Here is a 19,527-nt window from a genome sequence, read left to right as displayed (position 1 = left end):
ACATGATAGTGATTTTAATAGCCTAGGAAATTGTATGTAAAAGTGTTATACTTTTCAAAAAGTAACCGTGAATAATCCCTCCCCTCAACTATCAACCTTCTCATTCATCTGGTCATTCTCAGTTCTCAGTTACTAGGGGAGAAAAAAGCAGAAAGCAACTAATGCACTTTTAAGTGCTTGCAAAAGAATGTGCACTACTTTCACATACTATGGGTAGAAAAATGCCACACAACCCTTAATTATAATTCTGGAATGATATGTTTGAGTTCATGTACAGGACATTTTATCTGCAGTCTCGCTTGCCTGATCCTCTATTTTGATGCGAGAGATAAGTGCTGTGTGATAACTGAAGTTAATTGCAACAAATCTACATTGACTGATTTTGGAGCGGTGCTGGAAACTGTAGTTCATTTTTCCTTGTAAAAGAATGATGAATAAAGAGCTCTCGGAATTTCAGTAGTTTATCTGACACTGTCTTCTTTTAGTCTTGCAGGGTGTGATTAGCTAACGCCACAGTAATGATATGCAGCTTTTCCTTTCATCTCCTTCTTCCTGTTTAATGCAGAGATGATAGTTTGTGGGGTATTATAATTTCAAAGGAGGACTACCAGCGAGAGGTTGAGATCAGATATGTGTGCGCACATTGAAACAGAGATTGTTTCTGCTTTACCCTGGTGTGCAGCTTGTTTTAGACTTCTGAATGCATTCTAGCACCTCTGAGATAGTGGGCAGCTGAGAAAATATCCACAGCTACAAATTACGTAGAAATTACGTTTATTTAACTTTTTACATTTAAACGTGCAGGTATTTGCAAGAAGGAGCTATGATTTTGAAAAGAGCCCTGTAACTTAACAGCTGAGTTATAAGTTTTAATGAGCCTTTATGCATTGAATAATAATTGGAAAGCACTCCGAGGAATTGCATAACTGAGCTTCTTTAACAAGCCTCAGAAGAGTTTGACAGCAAGAGAGCAGCATGACCTCTTTGCAGCTGGTGTCATTATATTAAGGAGGGGAAGGGAGAGATTGAGTTTATTTTATATTGATGAGGGCTGTCTGAACCTTGTGTCTGTCTGGCTTGTTGGTTCACTGAGAGAATGACTCTCCTGGCTGCCCAGATACTTCAGTATAATACATTAATCTGCTTTTCATTCATCTGTACAGTACTCGGATGCCTGACATGCTACTCATTTAAAGATGATCTTAGGGCAAATAGTCCCTAACTGCAATGAATTAGAGATCTGCTGACTATAGAAATAAGATCTTTCTTAAATATTTCAACACCCTTTTTCACATCTTAAAAGGTTTCAGTTAATAGTTTGAATATAAAAAAATTATCACACCAATTATGTTCATTTAGCGAGATTGAATATTTGACTGTCCTCGACTCCCCTGATTTTAATTAGAGCACTGGTGTGCTGGGGAGAAAGGAGACAATCGGCAGGCTAAATATACTCTGTCACTTTAGTTTCAGGTCAGTAGCCTGGATCTCTCTCTTTTCTGCTCTTTCTCTCCCGCTGCCCCTCCTTCCATCTCAGCAGGGTTGAAACTTAAGGAAATGTCACATGGGCTTTAGTTAAAGAAGAAACTAGGCTCTCTGTGTCCCTCTAACTCTGTCCACCAGCCTCTGCTTTTTACAGTACTGTTGATTGCTTCCCTTTCTAGCCTTCAGTGGATCAGTGTAACACTGAATGTGTCTGAACGCTCAGTTGCGCTAGCGGGCAGCAGGAAGCGTGTACGGGAGGGCTGCTGGAGTGATTAGGACAGTGGCTGGTAACATTGCTGCAATGTGATTTGAGTCATTAAGTCTGGGGACTGTCAGCAGTGGTACTTTTACTCTAATTAGAGTTAAAAAGTACATTACACACAGTATCACACAGCACTTTGCAAATAAAATAATTTTTAGATTAAGTAGCTTTAAAAAAAAAAACTTTCTAAAGAATGATTTTCCCCTTTAATGAATTTAATGACCTATAATTAATTTTAACAAAATGTAGTATAGGCTGCGAAGTATTTGTTCGCAAATGAAATGTGGATGTGGTTTATGCATGTGGCTTTTGTAACAGTATGTATCAGCACTTATCAGCACAGAATCTAGCCCACTGCTCCACTCATTATTCACACAATTATAGAACACACAATTATAGATTTAGGAAATTATCCAACCAAGCATTGTGATTGCGAACCCACAGGCAGCCTTTTAAAAATATCTCATTCTAAGTAAAACATTTTTTTTTTCTTTTTCTGAAAGCCACATACATAGTCTGTTCAAACCTCAATTAAATCCATTCCATGAAAACAACATTGGAGCTATGTAATGAGGAAAACTGCTTCATAAGGGCATGTTAACATGTACATTTTATTTAACATGTAAAAATGCTAAAAAGAAATTCTCTTTTGTAATACTAAACATATTAATTTAAAGCGGAATGTGTTATTTCTGTACCACTTCAGTAACAGAATTGCAAAAACAGACAGGTTTCTACAACACTCCTACGTCTGGTTGGTGTTATGGCGCGAGAGATCTGATCAGTAAAATGTAATGTAATATACTGTCATGGGATAAAAACTATCCAGTGGTGTGGTTGCCAAAATCATCATTCCATTATTACCAACAAAGTTAAATGATTCAGTGTTTCCCGAAGTCTTAATTCTAACAAACATTTGCAAACAGCATCGCAAAGTTGTGTGGTTGAAACTGCAGCACACGGCTTGTGGTTAGAAACATAGTTTCTTGTTAGTGTGACTTAAATAAATCATGCTCTTGAGCAAACAGGCAAGCTAATATCTAGTACAATCTGTCATTCAATATTTCATTCTACATATTTTAGTTTGTGAAAAGAATTAAAGTGCCATTTCTGAAGAGTGCGAATGTGTGAATGTGTTCTCGTACTCTGGGAGAACTGTGACGTAAGAGGGAACCCATTCTATTAAATCAAACATCTGGAAATAAAGGAAAACAACGGAGAAAAAAAAATAGCGGAGTAGTTATCAGATGCCATGTTTGTTATTTACAGCAATAATCATTATTGCTTCACCACCTGTGTGATGTCCGGGTTTTATTTTAAATTGAGTTGTTTTTCACCACTTAATTTTAAACACAGATTAACAAATTAGGGATTAGAATTGTAACCTGTGATTGAAACCTCCATTTACAATAAATTTTCTCCGCCATGATGGATTTGCCATTCTAATTAAACCGCAACAATTTTAATATTCCATTTCCTCCTTTATTGAACACCAGAAACTCTCCCTCTCTGACATAAGTAGCTCTTGCCATTAAAGGAAATAAACTGCTACGTAGAGAGACTGTTACTATTAAAAAGGAAAATTTCGGAAGTGCATGCAGATTTCATAAGCCTAGAAATATATTTATAGTAACAATTAATGGAGTAATATGGCTGTATAATATATGACAAAACAATCGAGATAAGAAAAAACAACTAGCATGATTTGTGGAGTGACCATCTCTGTTCTTGACAGCGCCGTAACAACGATTCCAGGCCGCCGCGACCCTCACACTCTGTGCTTTAATCTTCATTTTTATTTGTAATAAACACCTCTCTGAGACCTGATGACACACCCACTGTTTCTATCTTTGTTCAGTCAGACACATCTTTTATTTGTAGGTGCACTTAATTTTATTTAAACCTCCTAACCTGTAAATTTAAAGTTAATCCCTAATTGAGATTTAAATCCGAGTTTAAAGTTATTTAGCAACAGGATTAAATTTAATCTATCTTAAATATAAATTAAATCCAGGATCAAAGGGATGGTTTAAATGTAAACCTGCTTATTTTTTTAAACAAGTTTAAAGTTTAGTGCAACAGAATTATTAGATAAACCTTGATTTAATCTAGATTTAAGCTTAATCCTTATTGGTGCAACCCACCCTTAAACTGTAAAAATAATATATGTCAGTTGTCATCAGTCAAAGTCAAAATATAAAAACAAAAGTGTGTCTTTTGGAAGAAGAGAGAAGGTTGCAGGCCATGTCATGCTCAAATATATGTCTCTTAAACTCACAATGGCAGCTTGTCCTAAAGCAAGCTCTGAGCTACATCAGCTCTGAGCTGTGTGTGTGTCTTTCTGTCTTAAGGGGGCCATTGGCTCATGTCACATGTGAGTTCTGAATTGCCCTCTTGCATCAACGTCCAAAAGAGGCTCATCTCTCATTGCTTTAAAGCACATTATCCACACACCCACTAAAACATGCTCCACACTGTTGTCAGACTTCTATCCCATCCTGTGTTCCAATGCACTCTTTACATATTTTACTATGTAAATATGCGCCAGATTACCCTGTTTGACCATTGCGCTTGTGTCTTGTGGTTTTTGCAGGGTCCCACTCATGATGCGGTGTACTAAAAATATCAGAAAGTTCGAATTTTAAACCTTGTGTTTATACGTTTTTTTCCCCATTGCACTGTACTGTGTTTGGAGTTTTTAAAAGCAAAAACGCATTCTGCATAAAAGGCCCATAAGTCTGTCTTATTCTTTTTTTATTCTACAGCTGTCTGCCTAAGAACTGCCACTGGTCTGTAATTATGTTTCAGTGTAATTACATTAATTTTTAGTTCTTTTTTCACATCACAATATCTATAGGAATAAAGGAAGTGAGAGAATGTATAGGCTCAAATGCATTTCTTTTCCTGAATTCCCCAGAATGCTCATCTTAAATGCCTGCCAGTGAAAGGACCTGCACCTCCTTGGCTGGTGCGTAAACTTATTGTATTATTTGATTTTATTGTGTGTTTGTTTCATATAGTCTCACATTTGCTTACTGTCTCTTCCTAAAGTTTCTGACTGGTTACTTATCCTAAGAGGATACATTCCCAGGTTTATTCTAAGGGCATTTCATTAATTGATGTGAAAACACTAATTTCTCACTATGTGCTTATGTGTATTATTATATTATTAACCAAAGATGGTGATGGCGAACTCTTGTCAGAATATTTCACAGCTTTTTGTTGTTATGAAGAGAAATGCAGAAAGGCATGTTTTATTTTGTTTAATGCTGTGGTTGTACTCTATATTGCCTTTAGCTGGATATGAAATATTTATCACCTCTGCTGCTGGCTTATGAGGACCATCTGAATGCCAAAGACAAACTCCTCAAATCCTGTGAGGTGAGTTTGTGTATGTGTCTGTGTTATAAGGGGAAATTTAAAGGGGTCATATAATCCCATTTTTGTACAAGCTAATATGATTCTTTAGGGTCTAAATTAAAAGTTTGTAATATACTTTAAAAATTCTCATTAGTATAGTAAGAAAACACTCATTTTACCTGGTCAAAAACAGCTGTTTTCAGCGCTCTGTTTCAGTGCATGTGTCTTTAAATGATAATGAGCTTTGCTCACTCCGCCCCTCTGTTCTGTGCGCACACTGTTTGTAACACAAGAACCATAGCGCGTTGTTCATTATAAACGTGGGATTATGAATTATATTGAGAACGTCGTACATAGAAAACATGCCGTAATGTACCCTGAGTGTAAAAATAGCTGCGTTCATCGTGAAGCATGCAGCAAGCGATTTGCAAAGATTAATATAAAGATTAATATAAAGGTTAATAAAACGTTACACTCACTTCTTCTTCTGGAGGTGCAGCAGGAACACGAATAGTTGGTACCGATCCTTTTTTCAGGAGCAGCTTCTTAGCAAAACCAGCTTTATACTGACCCTCGTTTATAAAGCAGTCTGGTGTGTGAAATGATTCACGCAAACATGAAAGCATTGACGTTGATCGTGGGGAATATTCCCTTCGAAAACAAAACTCAGTCACTGAGTCTTCCGCGGTTCGGATTTAGGAACATCAAAATGACTGCTGTGTCCATTACACCCAAGAACAGAACACCACAATCGCTTAGACGCCATTCTGCTCATAGACAGTGCTCCAGCGTATCAACAATGACGCGCGGACTATGATTGACAGCTCGCTCACGAGGGCGCGAGGTCGGGTCTGTGTTGAAACGCTGCTGTCAATCAACAAGTCGTGGGAGGGGCGTCTGTCACACGGTCAAACGGCTTGATTTGAGAGAGGGGAAAACATATAAGATAAAAAAAAAAAAAAACACTGGATGGATTTTTATCATTTTATGATGGTTGTGTACAGGCACTGCCAACACACATTTCAGTACAATCAACTTATAAAAGTGCATGTACCATTATATGACCCCTTTAACTAAATTCAGTTTACTCTTATTACATATTTTGGTGTTTGCATGCAATAATTAAAAAAAATGACAATCTAAAGTGTGTATTAAATAACAATGGAATAATTATGCTTGCTTTTATCTGTGACTTTTGTTTTGGGAATTTACACAAATTATCACTTTATTGTGGTGATTTAATTTTTTTAATGTAATGTGTAAAATCATCTATTGACTACTGTATATTGAGTGTTTTGTCAATTGCTGGTGTATATTATATTAATATGCACATTTTACCAATGAGAGATGCCACTGCTAGCCTGGCAGTCTTGTAATAATGAGAGAGACATAAAATGAGAATATGATGAAGTTTTTGATGGAGGAAAACTAATTTATTATAGGATCTGTGTAATAATATCTTTCTAATAGTTTCTGTCTTTGACTCTTTGGCTCTCTATCTCTCTCTCTCTCTCTCTCTCTCTCTCTCTCTCTCTCACACACACACACACACACACACACACACACACACACACACACACACACACACACACACACACACACACACACACACGCACGTTTCTTATTTTCACTTGATCTATGTCTCTCTCTCTCTTTCTAACACACTTGCAGTACACCCAACACTCCCACCACACTTACCTGCCTTGAATATAAAGATCTTTCCAGTTAGAGTCACGTTTTATGTTTTTAAAGGACAGATATTGATTTTTCTCTCAGTAGTCAAGGGTTGATTAATCACATTCATAGTTATATTCAAGTATGTTTGAAGTCAAAGACAAATTCACGTACAAAATGTCCTAGATTCTCCTGAAATTCTTCATTCTTGTGTCGAGCTGTTGTTTTGAGAGCTTGCTAAGCATCGGTTTGGTGAGAACAGAGTTTTTTGCTTTTTTTTGTTGTTGCATTGTGCAGCTGTGCTGAAGTTTCAGATGATCTCTGGGTGAGGTGAATACATTTACAAATGCACCAGAGGACGTTCATGCATACCAATAAGCTTACTTAAAGTAGTTTAGCAGTTTGTGGAGTTTTTTTCCATGGCAATATAAATGTAGCCTATGTTTTTTCCTGACAGAACGAACTACAGAGTCTTAGAGCACGTGCAGAGGAGGTCATTCAGGAAAACGAGAAACTTCATGCTCAGGTTAACAAAAGCAGCACTGTCAGCAACAAAGAATGGTGAGTTTGAGCGTGTTTCTCTATGTAATGTAAAAGTGTGTGTATATGTGTTTGTTTTTTGTGCCTAGGAATGAAATAACAATGGACTTATGCTGACATTTCCTCAGAGAATTATATTTAAAAGAAATTAGGAGGAAAAAGGTATAAAGGAAAAATGTCCAGGGGAATGCAATAATCCTGAGGGCGAAAACAAAAACAGGGCATCTTGTCCTTGAGGCATGCCTCGCTCCGCTAGCCATGCTTTTATCACAGGACTGATAGTGCCCCATGGTCCTGTTTGATTATGGCTGACGGTCATGGGGCTGAAGTTATGAGAATAAGAGTGAGGATGTGTTAACACAGAGTAAGGATATATGCCATTTATAGGGTTGCAAACTAAGAAATAAATATCTGATATTCCCTTAAAGGGATAGTTCACCTAAAAATGAAGGTTCTGTCAGTAATTACTCACCCTCATGTTGTTCCAACCCCGTAAGGCTTTCGTTCATCTTCGGAACACAAATTAAGATATTTTTGATGAAATCTGAGAGCTGGCTCACTCCTCCATAGGCTTCAATGGGATTGAAACTTACCAGCCCAGAAAAGTTAGTAAAGACATTGTGAAAATAGTCCAAGTGACTACAGTGGCTCAACCACAAGTTTATCAAACGACAAGAATAATTTTTGCGCGCAAAAACAACAAAATAACGACTTTATTCAACTATTCATTTTCGTCTGTGTGGGCCTTGAATGAATTAATGTAGTGTAACAGCACAGCGCGTCTGGGTTGTACGTCACCAAGTAGGCTCACTATAGGCCGACTCTGGTCATGTGTGTGATGCGTGTGACGCATGATGATGCAGTCGGCTATACTTTCCCCTTTAAACGAGTCTCTGTGCGTCCTCCGAAGTGCGCGGCCGACGCGGCCTTCAAAGGATGCAGTCCCTGAATTGGGACACAGCTATAGGATGCAACCAGTGTAGTCTGATTGCCAAATGAATGACTCTTATGAATCAGTCTTTTGTAATGAAATAAAAGTATTCAGTGCAACCAGTGCAGTGCAACCGATTCCGGTTCCTTTTAGTGAATCACATGCAGCTTACAATTTACTGTGTTATGTCAAAACTGTTTACAAGAGAGTTGACAAGAAATGAATATTCACCCATTCGTCTGTTTTCCAAATGCATGTTATTGGTCATATTGTGATAAACTCATCAATGCATACGTTTTCTTTCTTTTTTTGACCTTGTTATGTTTAATCAAAATCAAGTTGATCTTCTGATGAAATAACAAACTTCTGTTTGGTGACTTTAACAATGTTTAAAGTTTAAGGAAGAAGGAGGTGGGAACCAGCAAACTATTAACGTAACTTTAATCATAAAATAAACTCAACAAACAAGTAAAACGGTTGCCCCTCACAGACTACTGCGGCATATAAACATAATAAAAATACCAACATAAATATCCAGGCCTGGTCCTCTCTCGTCTTGCACTTTTGTCACTCCTCCTTTTATGCTTCTGGGGCTCCTCCGTGGGACTCGAGTCTCGCGCCACCGGCTCTCGGCCCCACCCTGCTTGCCACAGTGACTTATGCAAATTTTCCAATAATTTAATCTGCTTAAAACTTGCCCCTTTCTTACAAACAAATGGCAAGCTTGCACACAAATCTTCCTCTATCCAATCATCAACAACTGATGGAAAGAACCAAGACCCACTCTACATTTTTGTCTTGAACAATAATCTGTTTACTTGGCTATACATCACAATACTGAAGAAAAGATATGTATCTATTTCCATTTCATCTCGACTTTAAAGAACTCTCCGCACAAATATTCTTCCCCTTTTTTTTTCTCCTTCAGGTTGTTATGGGTTGTTTTTAAAGCATGTTTTAGGTCTATGTTGCCATGGGAGCAGTGTTTGCATCAGCACGTCAGACATACAGTCAGACATTTCAGCTTGATTCAAATAGCCTACAAAGTGTGGTTGGTAACTGTGAATGTGAAGAACAGTCTTTTCTGCATTGTTAAACGAAATTTTGTTTCTAAATGAAAACGAAAAGATAACACAGCACTGCACTACAATACTTATTGTCTTTCTCTAAATTTCTGCATTTAAATCCTGTCATTGAGCTGAACAATTTGTGCGTGTGTTTGTGTTAACTAATTAATTTGAATGTCCTGGAAAGGTTTTAGCTTTTGTCTTTATCTGTATTAATTGCCAGCTGTTCACAGTCATCTTTGTCAGTGACGGATCTCTCGTCCCTGTTCCCAACCTCATTGTTCATTCAAACACTCACACGTGTGTGTGTGTGTGTGTGTGTGTGTGTGTGTGTGTGTGTGTGTGTGTGTGTGTGTGTGTGTGTGTGTGTGTGTGTGTGTGCGCTGTGTGTAGGAGGCAACTGCAGGAGCAGGCTCGCTTGGTGCTGGAGGAGAATCAAGTGTTGATGGAGCAATTGGAACTACAGCATGCCAAAGCTAAAGAAGCCCACAGCAAACATACACAGGAAGGTATGGTACACGTACAGTATAAACTCCTCATTCCTCTTAATACTCTTGGATCTTTTTCTCTGTTTATTTTCTTGTCTCCCAAGAGTCATAAAAAAATATCTTGTCTGAGTTTGAGTGGTGTAGTCAGATGTGGTCTCAAATGACAACAACTGCTAATCAAAGCTGTTAACGCAACAAAAACAGCTGTGGATTAATGCTGTGGATTTCAGATACAGTTACTACTATGATATTTTTATGTAATGGAGAATATTTTATTGCAAAGTTATCTTTTTTGCCGCTCCAGAGATGAAATGTATTTCTTAAGTATCAATTTAAACATGGAAACTCCCAACCCAGCTTTATATGCAGTGATAAATAAGCTTTTCATAGATTGATTTCCCCCTGAAATGTGTATGCACATCAAAATATTGCTGTTTGTTTGCGCATCTCAACCAGCTCAACCAGTGGATTGAGTTTGGGGTGGATCTTAAGGCCTGTCTATATCAAGAACAATAACTATAATAATAACTATATTAGCGTTGATGCAACCGAACCATGACGTTTGAGGTCAGCATAACTCAGTGAGTGCTTTGAAGCAGAAGGAAAAATCTGAAATAATTCTAACGATACTGTTCCTCTGTGTCATTATCATTATTGTTGTGGTGTGGATTCTGCTATTCTCCTAGAGTTAATGCCCATTCACACCAAGGATGATAACTTTAATGTTAACTATAGCTATAAAGTTTTATTAATCATTCTAATTCTGTGGGAATAGGGAAGTCCACATCACAATCATAGCAATAATGCCATGGAGGAGCTATATCGTTGCAATCACTATTAGAACAATTTTTGATACTGAATGATAATGAATGATACAAACATTGACAGCCATTCAAAATACAAAATAGGCTGTTGTTGACATACTGTAAGAGTTAAGAGTAAGAGTTATAAAATAAATGTGAATTACATAGCCCAGAAAATTTAATCCTTAATAAAATCTCTGACTTTTGTTAGCAGACTTTGGTTTCTTGGTAAATGTGAGAACAATTTATGAGATTTTTGACATCTCTGAGATATTGAGGAGATCTCATTTGTTTCTTTATAATGAATCTGTGTCTTCTTCACCATGTTCCTGTCTTTATTCAGCATATACTGCACATGTATTATTCATATAGACTCAAATATAAAGCACCTCTATGTTTGTGTGTAGTGTGTAAGGTCTCGAAACAGGTGATGTTGTTGGAGTCAGAGAAACAGGCTCTGGAACAAGAGCTAGAGGTGGAGTGTAAAGAACACCGTGCCCTGAAGACAGAGTTTCAACGAGTGCGCTTGGCTCTAGAACACTCTCTGAGCTTGGCTGAGCACAATGCTGTGACTGACAAACTTAAAAGGTACCAATCATGCATTTCATTTTAATGGAATAAGACTGGATGGCAAAAGCTTTGAATAAAAACAAACAGACAGAAAAGTATCAAGGAGAGTAATTCATTGCTATTCTTGATCTGCTGTATGCGAGGGTTTGCAGCAGAGGATTTCTGTATTGAGTATTGAGGGAAGGAAGGTAGTCCCTATTGAAAAATAAATAGCATAAAATAAACGTTTTCAAATACATTTTGGTATAAGTATATGAAGAGTTCAGATGCAGAAGCCTCTAAGTGCCATCTGAAATTTTCTTCTAAAATTTTTATCAAGCTTGTATATTTAAGTTCAGTAATTTCATTTAAAAGACAATTAATAGGTAATTTTCATTGCTATTTAAGTGAAATTACTGAATTTACAGTTCAGTTCTCGCCACCTTTTGAACACTTTTCCGATGTAAATTCTGGACTTCGCACGTTCCTTCTTCTTTTCCCTATTCTTTGTTATTTGTTTATCGGAACGTCGTCTCTTTGGTCGTGTGTCATCCATATCAAAATTCTCAAGAATATACCATTTTAACGTTAATCGTTGTTAGGACATCTTGTGTCGGCCATATCAAAATTCTCAAGAATATAAAATTTTAACATTAGTCGTTTTTAGGACTCTTAATGCTTCTCTCTCCTCCACTCCCCACACCTCCCTTCATGTGCACACGCACTAACCCCCCACCCCCAAATCATTCTTGTCGGTTATTGGCTGGAACACTGTTTGTTATGTTTTGTGGTCCAGGCTGGGCCAGTTTGTTTTTCTTGCCATTTGTGGAGCCTGGTCTGTCTACAGAGACGGCGGTGTTTTTCAGTGTGTTCAGGGGACAGGCACACACACTTGCCGTAGACATACAACATACATGTGTGTTTGAATACAATACAATATCCTTACAGTAAGTTCTTTTAAAGGTATTCAGTGGTATCTTTCTTCATTAAATAATAGTAATACATTATAATAGCTTTTATTTATAGGTGCCTTTCAAGGCACTCAAGGACACCGTGCAGCATTAAAGCAAGCCAGTAAAATACAAAGCTATGCAAAAATACACACAAACTGATCAAACATACAAAAAAAAAAAATCAAACAATCAGGTCACTAAAAGCTATTCTAAACAGATACGCTTTCCCTTTTACTTTTTGAATAATAAATAATAATGGATAACTGCTAATAGTGAAGCCTCATTAACTTTAGGTGTCAGTGTATTGCAAGAGACCATATCAGGAAGCACAACATAAACAAAGATTACTGAAGCAACTTGGAATAGCAATGCGCTCCATTTGTAAAGGTGAATATACTGCATGCTTTAACCTTGATTTTTGTTTTTTCTATAAGCTTTTCACGTATGTGTTTGCATTTCAGACAGCTGCAGGATCATGAGAGGGTGAAGAATTGTGAGGTTGAAGAGCTGCTGGCTCGTGTGAGTGCGCTGGAGGTGGAGAAAAAGACTCTGCTGCTAGACAAAACCAACCTTAACACAGAAATCAAACACTTGGAAACAGAGCTACAGCTTTCACAGCAAGCTAACAGGTGGACACATGCACATACAAATGCAAACAAGCAGAAGATATTTTTAATATCTGCAGATTTCTTTCTTGCGTTCGTGTCTCTCTCACTCTCTCTATGGTGTGTATGTGTGGGTGAAGTGTGGAAGAGACTCGTTTTTGCAATATTCTCAAAGCCTTGTGTGCTCAGTCAGGGCCAGGGTGTTTATTCTGGTTAATGTTGGATGGATGGATTAAGATCAACTAACAATGATTTGATACCAAAACTCTGAATTTGGAATGAGATGCACTCTCTGGCCTTATGGGTGAAATGTCTTATGGGGTCTGTCAGTATGGGTGAAAAAACTGCTCAGGAAAATATTGTGAACATTACATCTTAGTAGTCTCTGAGATTTAATGTTTCTGACTTCAAGAGCATCTTTAGCTGGGAGGAGGCAGATCCAGATGAGTAATAGGCCATAGAAGCAGAGACAGATTATTTTGGCCAGAGGTGCTGCAGAAACCAAAGGAGAACAGACAGGAAGTGTAATAGCAGCAGCTGTGTTAGAGGAGAGATGAGAAAGAAACTCTAAATCAAGCAAACAACAAATACCAATAAACTCTGATGCAGGGGAACTGCTTGCTGAAATATTTAGACCACTCAGTTGGCAGCTTATAAAGGCGAGAATGAGGAATAAATGTAAATGGTGACATGAAACATACATTTTTAATTTTGGTTATACACTTCTGTTCAAAAGTTTGGGATCTGTAAGAATTTTTTAAGTTTTTAAAGAAGTATCTTGTGCTCACCAAGGCTGCAGTTAAACATTAATGTTGTAAAATATTGTTCCAATTTAAAATAATTTTTTTTTTTTTATTTTAATATGTTTAAAATGTAATTATTCCTGTGAGGGTAAAATTGAATTTTCAGCAGCCATTACTCATTCTAATATGATGATCTGCTGTTCAAGAAACATTTATTATTATTGTCAGTGTTGAAAATGGTTATGCTGGTTAATATTTTTGTGGAAACTCTGATTTTCTTTTTCAGGATTTTTTTAAGAATAGCAAGTTCAAAAGAACTGCATTTATTTAGAATTAGAAATATTTGGTAACATTATTAATCTCTTTTGATGTATTTAATGCATCCTTAATAAAAAATAAATAAAAAAATCAGCAGAACATGCTTTGCTAGTGAAACATGGAATAGAATATTATCATGAATTACAGAATGTGTTAGTATTTGGTTGTCGCACTATAGCTTTAATAATCGCAGTACTCAAGCTACAATCCAGAACTTTTGTACCAAGGTGTTTACAAGGTCATTGTCACAAATAATTAAAAAAAAATATTTATTTACCTTTTATTAGTGAGTGACCTAGAAATAGAGCAGAATCTTTGATATCTTTTCTTAATTTGATGTCCTAATGTTTTTCTTTTATAATTGTCCAAGTCCTTTTGTCCTTTTATTTTAAACTTGATGCTGACTTTTTTAAGGTTTTTAATTCAGATTTTCTTTCATGTCTCATCCTCTTACATTCTCTCCCTCCTTAGGAAGGCTAAGAGACGTACAAGTGTCCTGAAGCAACAGGTTGAAGACTCTTTAGAGAAAGAGCTCATCGCTCATCAGTACCTTGCCAATATCGTCACACTAGCAGAGAAAACCAGTCATGAAAGAGACCAGCTCATGCACATGGTACTTCTACAGAAACTCACACACATGCTGTGTGAGCTGCTATTTACATCACCATATGTTTTGATCTCTGGTTCTTGTTTGTTCTGATCTGTGCACTCCAGCAGCAGCTTAGTCAGACAGAGAATTTCTTCACCAGTCTTGACATCTTAGGAATTGTAGCGAAAGATTGTGTATGATAGTCGTTAAATATGGCTGAAAAGTGTTGCTTTTTGAGAATCATCAACATTGCTGAGGAGAGAAAATGATTCATAAGACGGTTACAGAGGTTACACTTGTGTTTTTCATAAATGTACCAGTTGAAAATTGGCATCCACGAGGACTGTTCGTATAAGTTATAAGTATAATTTTTATTGTTAAATAAATGAAAAAATATTAGAATAATTACTGTTCTAGTAATTCAGAAGGAGGTAGGGAATAATGCTTTAGGTAATTTCAAACATATGAAAATTTTGACCGATACTGATAATTCTTTACATTTGAAAGCCGATAATCGATATATTGGCCGATAAATCTAAATTCAAATTTTGATAAACTTTGGTAGCCTGTATACATAAACAAAAGGCTCACCATTTAAAAGTCATGTCCCAAACACTTCAACGTAAATCAAACATATACAATATAGTAGCCTAGTTTCAACCAATGTAAGATTCCTTAACTTTTTTAATTCATTTTACACTCCTATGGCCAACTTTCATTATTAAAAATGGTAACACTTTATAATAAAGTTTTATTTTGTTAGCATTAGTAAAACATGAACCAACAATTAATGAACAATACTTCTAACAGCATTTATAATTCTTAGTTAATGTTAAGCTCAACATATGTGACCCGTCACGGAAACCAAGGACACAAGTCGGCAGCACAACTTTCGAGCAAAATGAGAAAGAAGCGGGTTTTTTTTCAAAATTGGTGATTTTCGTTTTTTTGCAGAATCTGTAAGTTGAGATCACGAAGAAGCCTCTCCATGTTTGAGATAGCAGTATTGGTATATTTAAAAGCATACATTTTGATGTTGAAATCGCCTTGTTTTTCGGAGATTCTAGCACGCAGTAGGGGGCGTGTCATTGTCGGTGTGTATTTCCATACTGAATTGCCGGCGTGGCTACTTATTATGCAGCGCTCGGGCCGGCTCTATCTGATTTCAAAATTCAATGAAGATGGACGCCAATAACATTACGATGTCCAGCAATCGATTTAAATAGTAGCTTACATGGGGTTAAAATGGGGTTTAATTTGTCGTTTAATGAGATGTAGCCTAATACATGTTGTCAGTGTGAACACATAGATCCGCCAATGTAGTCAATGTGCATATGAATGGTACAGTGGTAGAGCGTTCGCCGCCGTGTCAGAGGTTGAGAGTTCGAATCCGCCCTTGAATAAGTTTTTTTTTTTTTCTCTCTTCAAAACGATTATGTTCATCAGTGGTTGTATATCAAGCAGGGACATGCAAACGTTTGAATTATTTTGTTATTTCAACAGAACAAATAGAGAGTATCCGCAACGGATTGAAGCGCGCGTCGAGTGAATACAATGCAGTGTGCGCGCGAGCCACACGAGTAAACACTGTATCTGCGCCACTGATCGCAGCAGCAACGAGCACTTTGATCACTTGATTAAAAAAAAAAAACACATTTCAGCGCTAGTATCTTATTTAAAAAACGAACTAAATGAATGCTCTGCCAGTTAACTGGAGATGTTTTATTTAGAGAATTTGTAGAATTGGTACATTCAGGGGGGAGGGGGAGACGGGGGAGCTTTACAGGGGGTATGACTTATCTAAATGAGATGTAAATGAGCCCTATTGTCATTCTCAGAAGCGTGAGAACTTGCCAATCTTTAGAAGCAGATTTCTACCATTTCAGTTTTTTTGAGTGCCTACCTTCAAATGGCCACAACTTCTCCAAATATTATCAGATTTCCATGTGTTATACATCGTTGGAAAGCTTGAATACTACACTTTCAGAATATGTGAATAACTCAAAATGCCCCAGAACCGACTTGTGTCCCTACTTTCCGTGACTGGTCACATATTATAAGACATTTTTAAGATCCAAAGTTGTATCTTGTATTGAATACATCAATATATTCACTCATCCATAAACATTATTAGATCCTTCGGCATGATGGCAAGTTCCATAATTCCGCTTATGCGTCATCAACAAACGCCTTTGTTATTGTAAGAGGTTAGCGACCCCTAGCGGCGGAAAATATTTATCAGATATTTATATTAGCCTACATAAACTTAATATTACGACTTATATCTGTACAGAATGACGTGAATGCATAATCAAACTTGACTGTGCTCGTTAGAACGTGTAAACCCTGTTCTGGACACGCTATTCCCACATCGACGCGCTGAAACACGGCAACTAAACCCAGAGAATTCACAACGTATTATTACAATAGTGTTCTCATTTTAATGGCATGTAGCCTATATTTGACAGTCCCAATTATAGTTATAAATATGCATTGCTGTTTGAGCTGCGCACGCTAAAGATAAAAAATTATCATCGGTACAATTAAGCGCTTTACTGCATCGTTCATTTACTCAACCACACGCATCCTATATTAGATTAGATTACACAAAATAAACATATTACATCTTACAATGGCACAAAATGCTGCGAATGCTCAAGCGAACTTGACTGTGCTTGTCATGAAGGCTTAAACCCATAGACGCGCACTTTCCGCCACAACACGCTCGTCGCGCTGAAACACTGGCGAACAAAAATTCACAATATTCCGTTACAGTCATGTTCTTATTATAATGTAATGAAGCCTATGTGACAGATTTGTGTTGCACATGCTGCACTTAACTGTATCTTCCTTTTCAAAGTAATTCCAATCATTCAAAACCATCATGGCAAACATGCCGTGTATCTCTCAACTGAGGTAAATTATCTGCCGGCTTTGATATATCGGCCTAATTTTCTTATCGGATCGGTAACGATAACATTAAAAATGACCATTTATCGTCTGATATCGATACGTGGTCTATATCGTGCTTCCCTAGACGAAGGTTATTATTGCTCCTCTACCAATAAAAAGGGACTTAAAGTCCTAGTGAATCGGATGTTGTAACTGACTTTACTTCAGTGTTGTGAGGTATTTCCAAGTGAAACAGAATATTGAATAGAGGGCAGGGTTTTACTTTAGCGCACCTCCTCTCCATCCCTCACTCTCGCAGACTGTCGGTTGGAGGGAAGTGGTTACCCAAGCCGTCAAACTGACGTCATCAGAAAAGAAACGCCATTCCAACCGCCATAGCGGAAGCAAATTTTCACATTTTGATTAAAGTTTTTTTTTTTATGTTTTTTTTGTATTAACTTGCATAGATTAATTGTTTACCTCAAGACTAGTAATGTGCGCTAACAAAGTAAATAAGGTCAATTATGATTTCAAGATGACTTTAATGACTATACATGACAGGATGTAGTGACAGACAGTAGATCAGGAAGGAAAAGCATGCTAATGTGAATTAAGTGTGACCCAGTTCCACCAGTTCACACTATCCCACGTCACAAATACACTACTTCTCGTAGTTTGTTAACATACAAAGCATGCTTTAGCCAAGGACACACTGTACTTCCGGAATTCATCTGCCTTAGGAGTTTACATTCAAACCCTCTGTCGAATCTTTCCACAGCAGTTTTTGTGTTTAAGGCAGAGCCTCAAGCTAAGGGATAGTGAAAGTTTTATACTCCTCTTTTTACAGACAGTGAGCCTCACTGCTGCTCGGGGGAAATGTTTGAACTCAACAGAATTTTATTACCCTTAAATCTAGTCAAACTTTTAAAGATTTGCTCTGCTGCTCTTGCTTTGCTATTTTCACACTTTTATCTAAGTAACTGGCACCTCTCTCTCTCTCTTTTTCCCGGCTTTTGCCCCTGAAACTTCTCTTCAATGATTTCTGTCTTCAATGTCCCTCCTCTTCCTCTGTCTACCTCCCTGTAGCTGTGTAACCCTTCCTGTTCCCTCTCTTCATCCTCAGGCTTCATCTCTAGAGAAAGACAAGGAGGGCGTCCTCACACGCATCATAGAAAGCACTGTCAGCCTGGGAAAGCTGCAGGAAAAAGTAAAGGTGAGGCCTGCAATTGAAAGGCGTTGTGTCCTTAAAATGAGCTTCAGATTCTGAATAGAAATTAGAGTTGTTCTTAACCAGGGGGCTTCAGGAAACATCCAAAGAGGCCTCAAGATGGCTTAAATTGGTTTAAACACAAGACAAAATAAGCATTAAAATAAGCCAAAGCAACTAAACATATTAATAATATTTCTTATTTTAATTAACTTCCTCAACAACTGTTTTTTTCTTTGAAGAATCAGAGATCCCACTGTTTGAAAAACATGAGTTTTTATTAAGGCAGTTTAATTTTAAAAATGTGATTTATTGACCTGGAAAAGTCATGTAAATTAATACAATTGTATAACTCCAAGGGCATTTGTATAATGAGTATACATTTTTCTAGTTATACACCTCTAAAATATCTTAAAAATTTTGAAGTCATGGGGCACAAACAAAAAAAGCAGACATACAGTACACTCACACACCAAGGTTGAGGGCCAGGAGTTAGTTTTAGCATTGATGGCTTTGCCTTAACACACTTATAAAACATTCAACACAGAGACAGAGTGTCTAAGACAGAGAAAATGCTGACGCACACACAAATCCTAATTTAAGGACCTTGCCCATTTGACATATCCAATAAGAGGTCAATCCAGACACACACAAGCCCCCCACACTCAGCAGGTCTATAATTAACATTTCAAATGGAGTGTTATTTTAGTTGCAGAGTGAATGTTTCCCCCTCTCTTTTAACTGCGCTTCAGTTCAGATGCTGCCTGTATCGGTGTGGATGGAGTAATTGGACGGCACTGAATGAAAGTGTTAGTCTATATTTTTCTTATTTCCCTTGAGTGAGATCCACTCCCTGTTTATTTCTGCGGCAATGGACAAAACAGTTCAAAATTGCTGTTTTTCAGCTATAAAGGTGAATTTTATGCTGTACAAATGCAGATAGTGCCTATGATGTATGAGCTACACACAAAAAAATGTGAGCATAGAGTGCTGTGTGGTTATTGGCAGTAGAATGAATAAGCAGATAAAATTTATAAACATTTACACAGTGGACAAGAGGA

At 37.2% G+C, this 19,527-nt stretch overlaps 1 protein-coding gene across 1 annotated transcript in view; it reads left to right on the top strand.

The window, feature by feature from the left end:
• The window catches only part of cep89 (centrosomal protein 89), a gene marked incomplete at its 3' end in the record, with an annotated part of 141,410 nt that overhangs the window by 18,701 nt on the left and 103,182 nt on the right, over window positions 1–19,527 (top strand). Inside the window, 8 exon segments of the mRNA XM_081347582.1 lie at window positions 4,665–4,715; window positions 5,045–5,128; window positions 7,239–7,342; window positions 9,713–9,828; window positions 11,018–11,198; window positions 12,574–12,741; window positions 14,250–14,391; window positions 18,383–18,472. Of these exon segments, the coding sequence (XP_081203708.1) occupies window positions 4,665–4,715; window positions 5,045–5,128; window positions 7,239–7,342; window positions 9,713–9,828; window positions 11,018–11,198; window positions 12,574–12,741; window positions 14,250–14,391; window positions 18,383–18,472 (936 nt within the window).

The sequence above is a fragment of the Scardinius erythrophthalmus genome (assembly GCF_964197995.2).
Source record: "Scardinius erythrophthalmus genome assembly, chromosome: 2".
NCBI classification, from domain to species: domain Eukaryota; kingdom Metazoa; phylum Chordata; class Actinopteri; order Cypriniformes; family Leuciscidae; genus Scardinius; species Scardinius erythrophthalmus.
The sequence above is the reverse complement of the archived record's forward strand: the minus strand, read 5'-3'. Positions and strand labels throughout refer to the sequence as shown.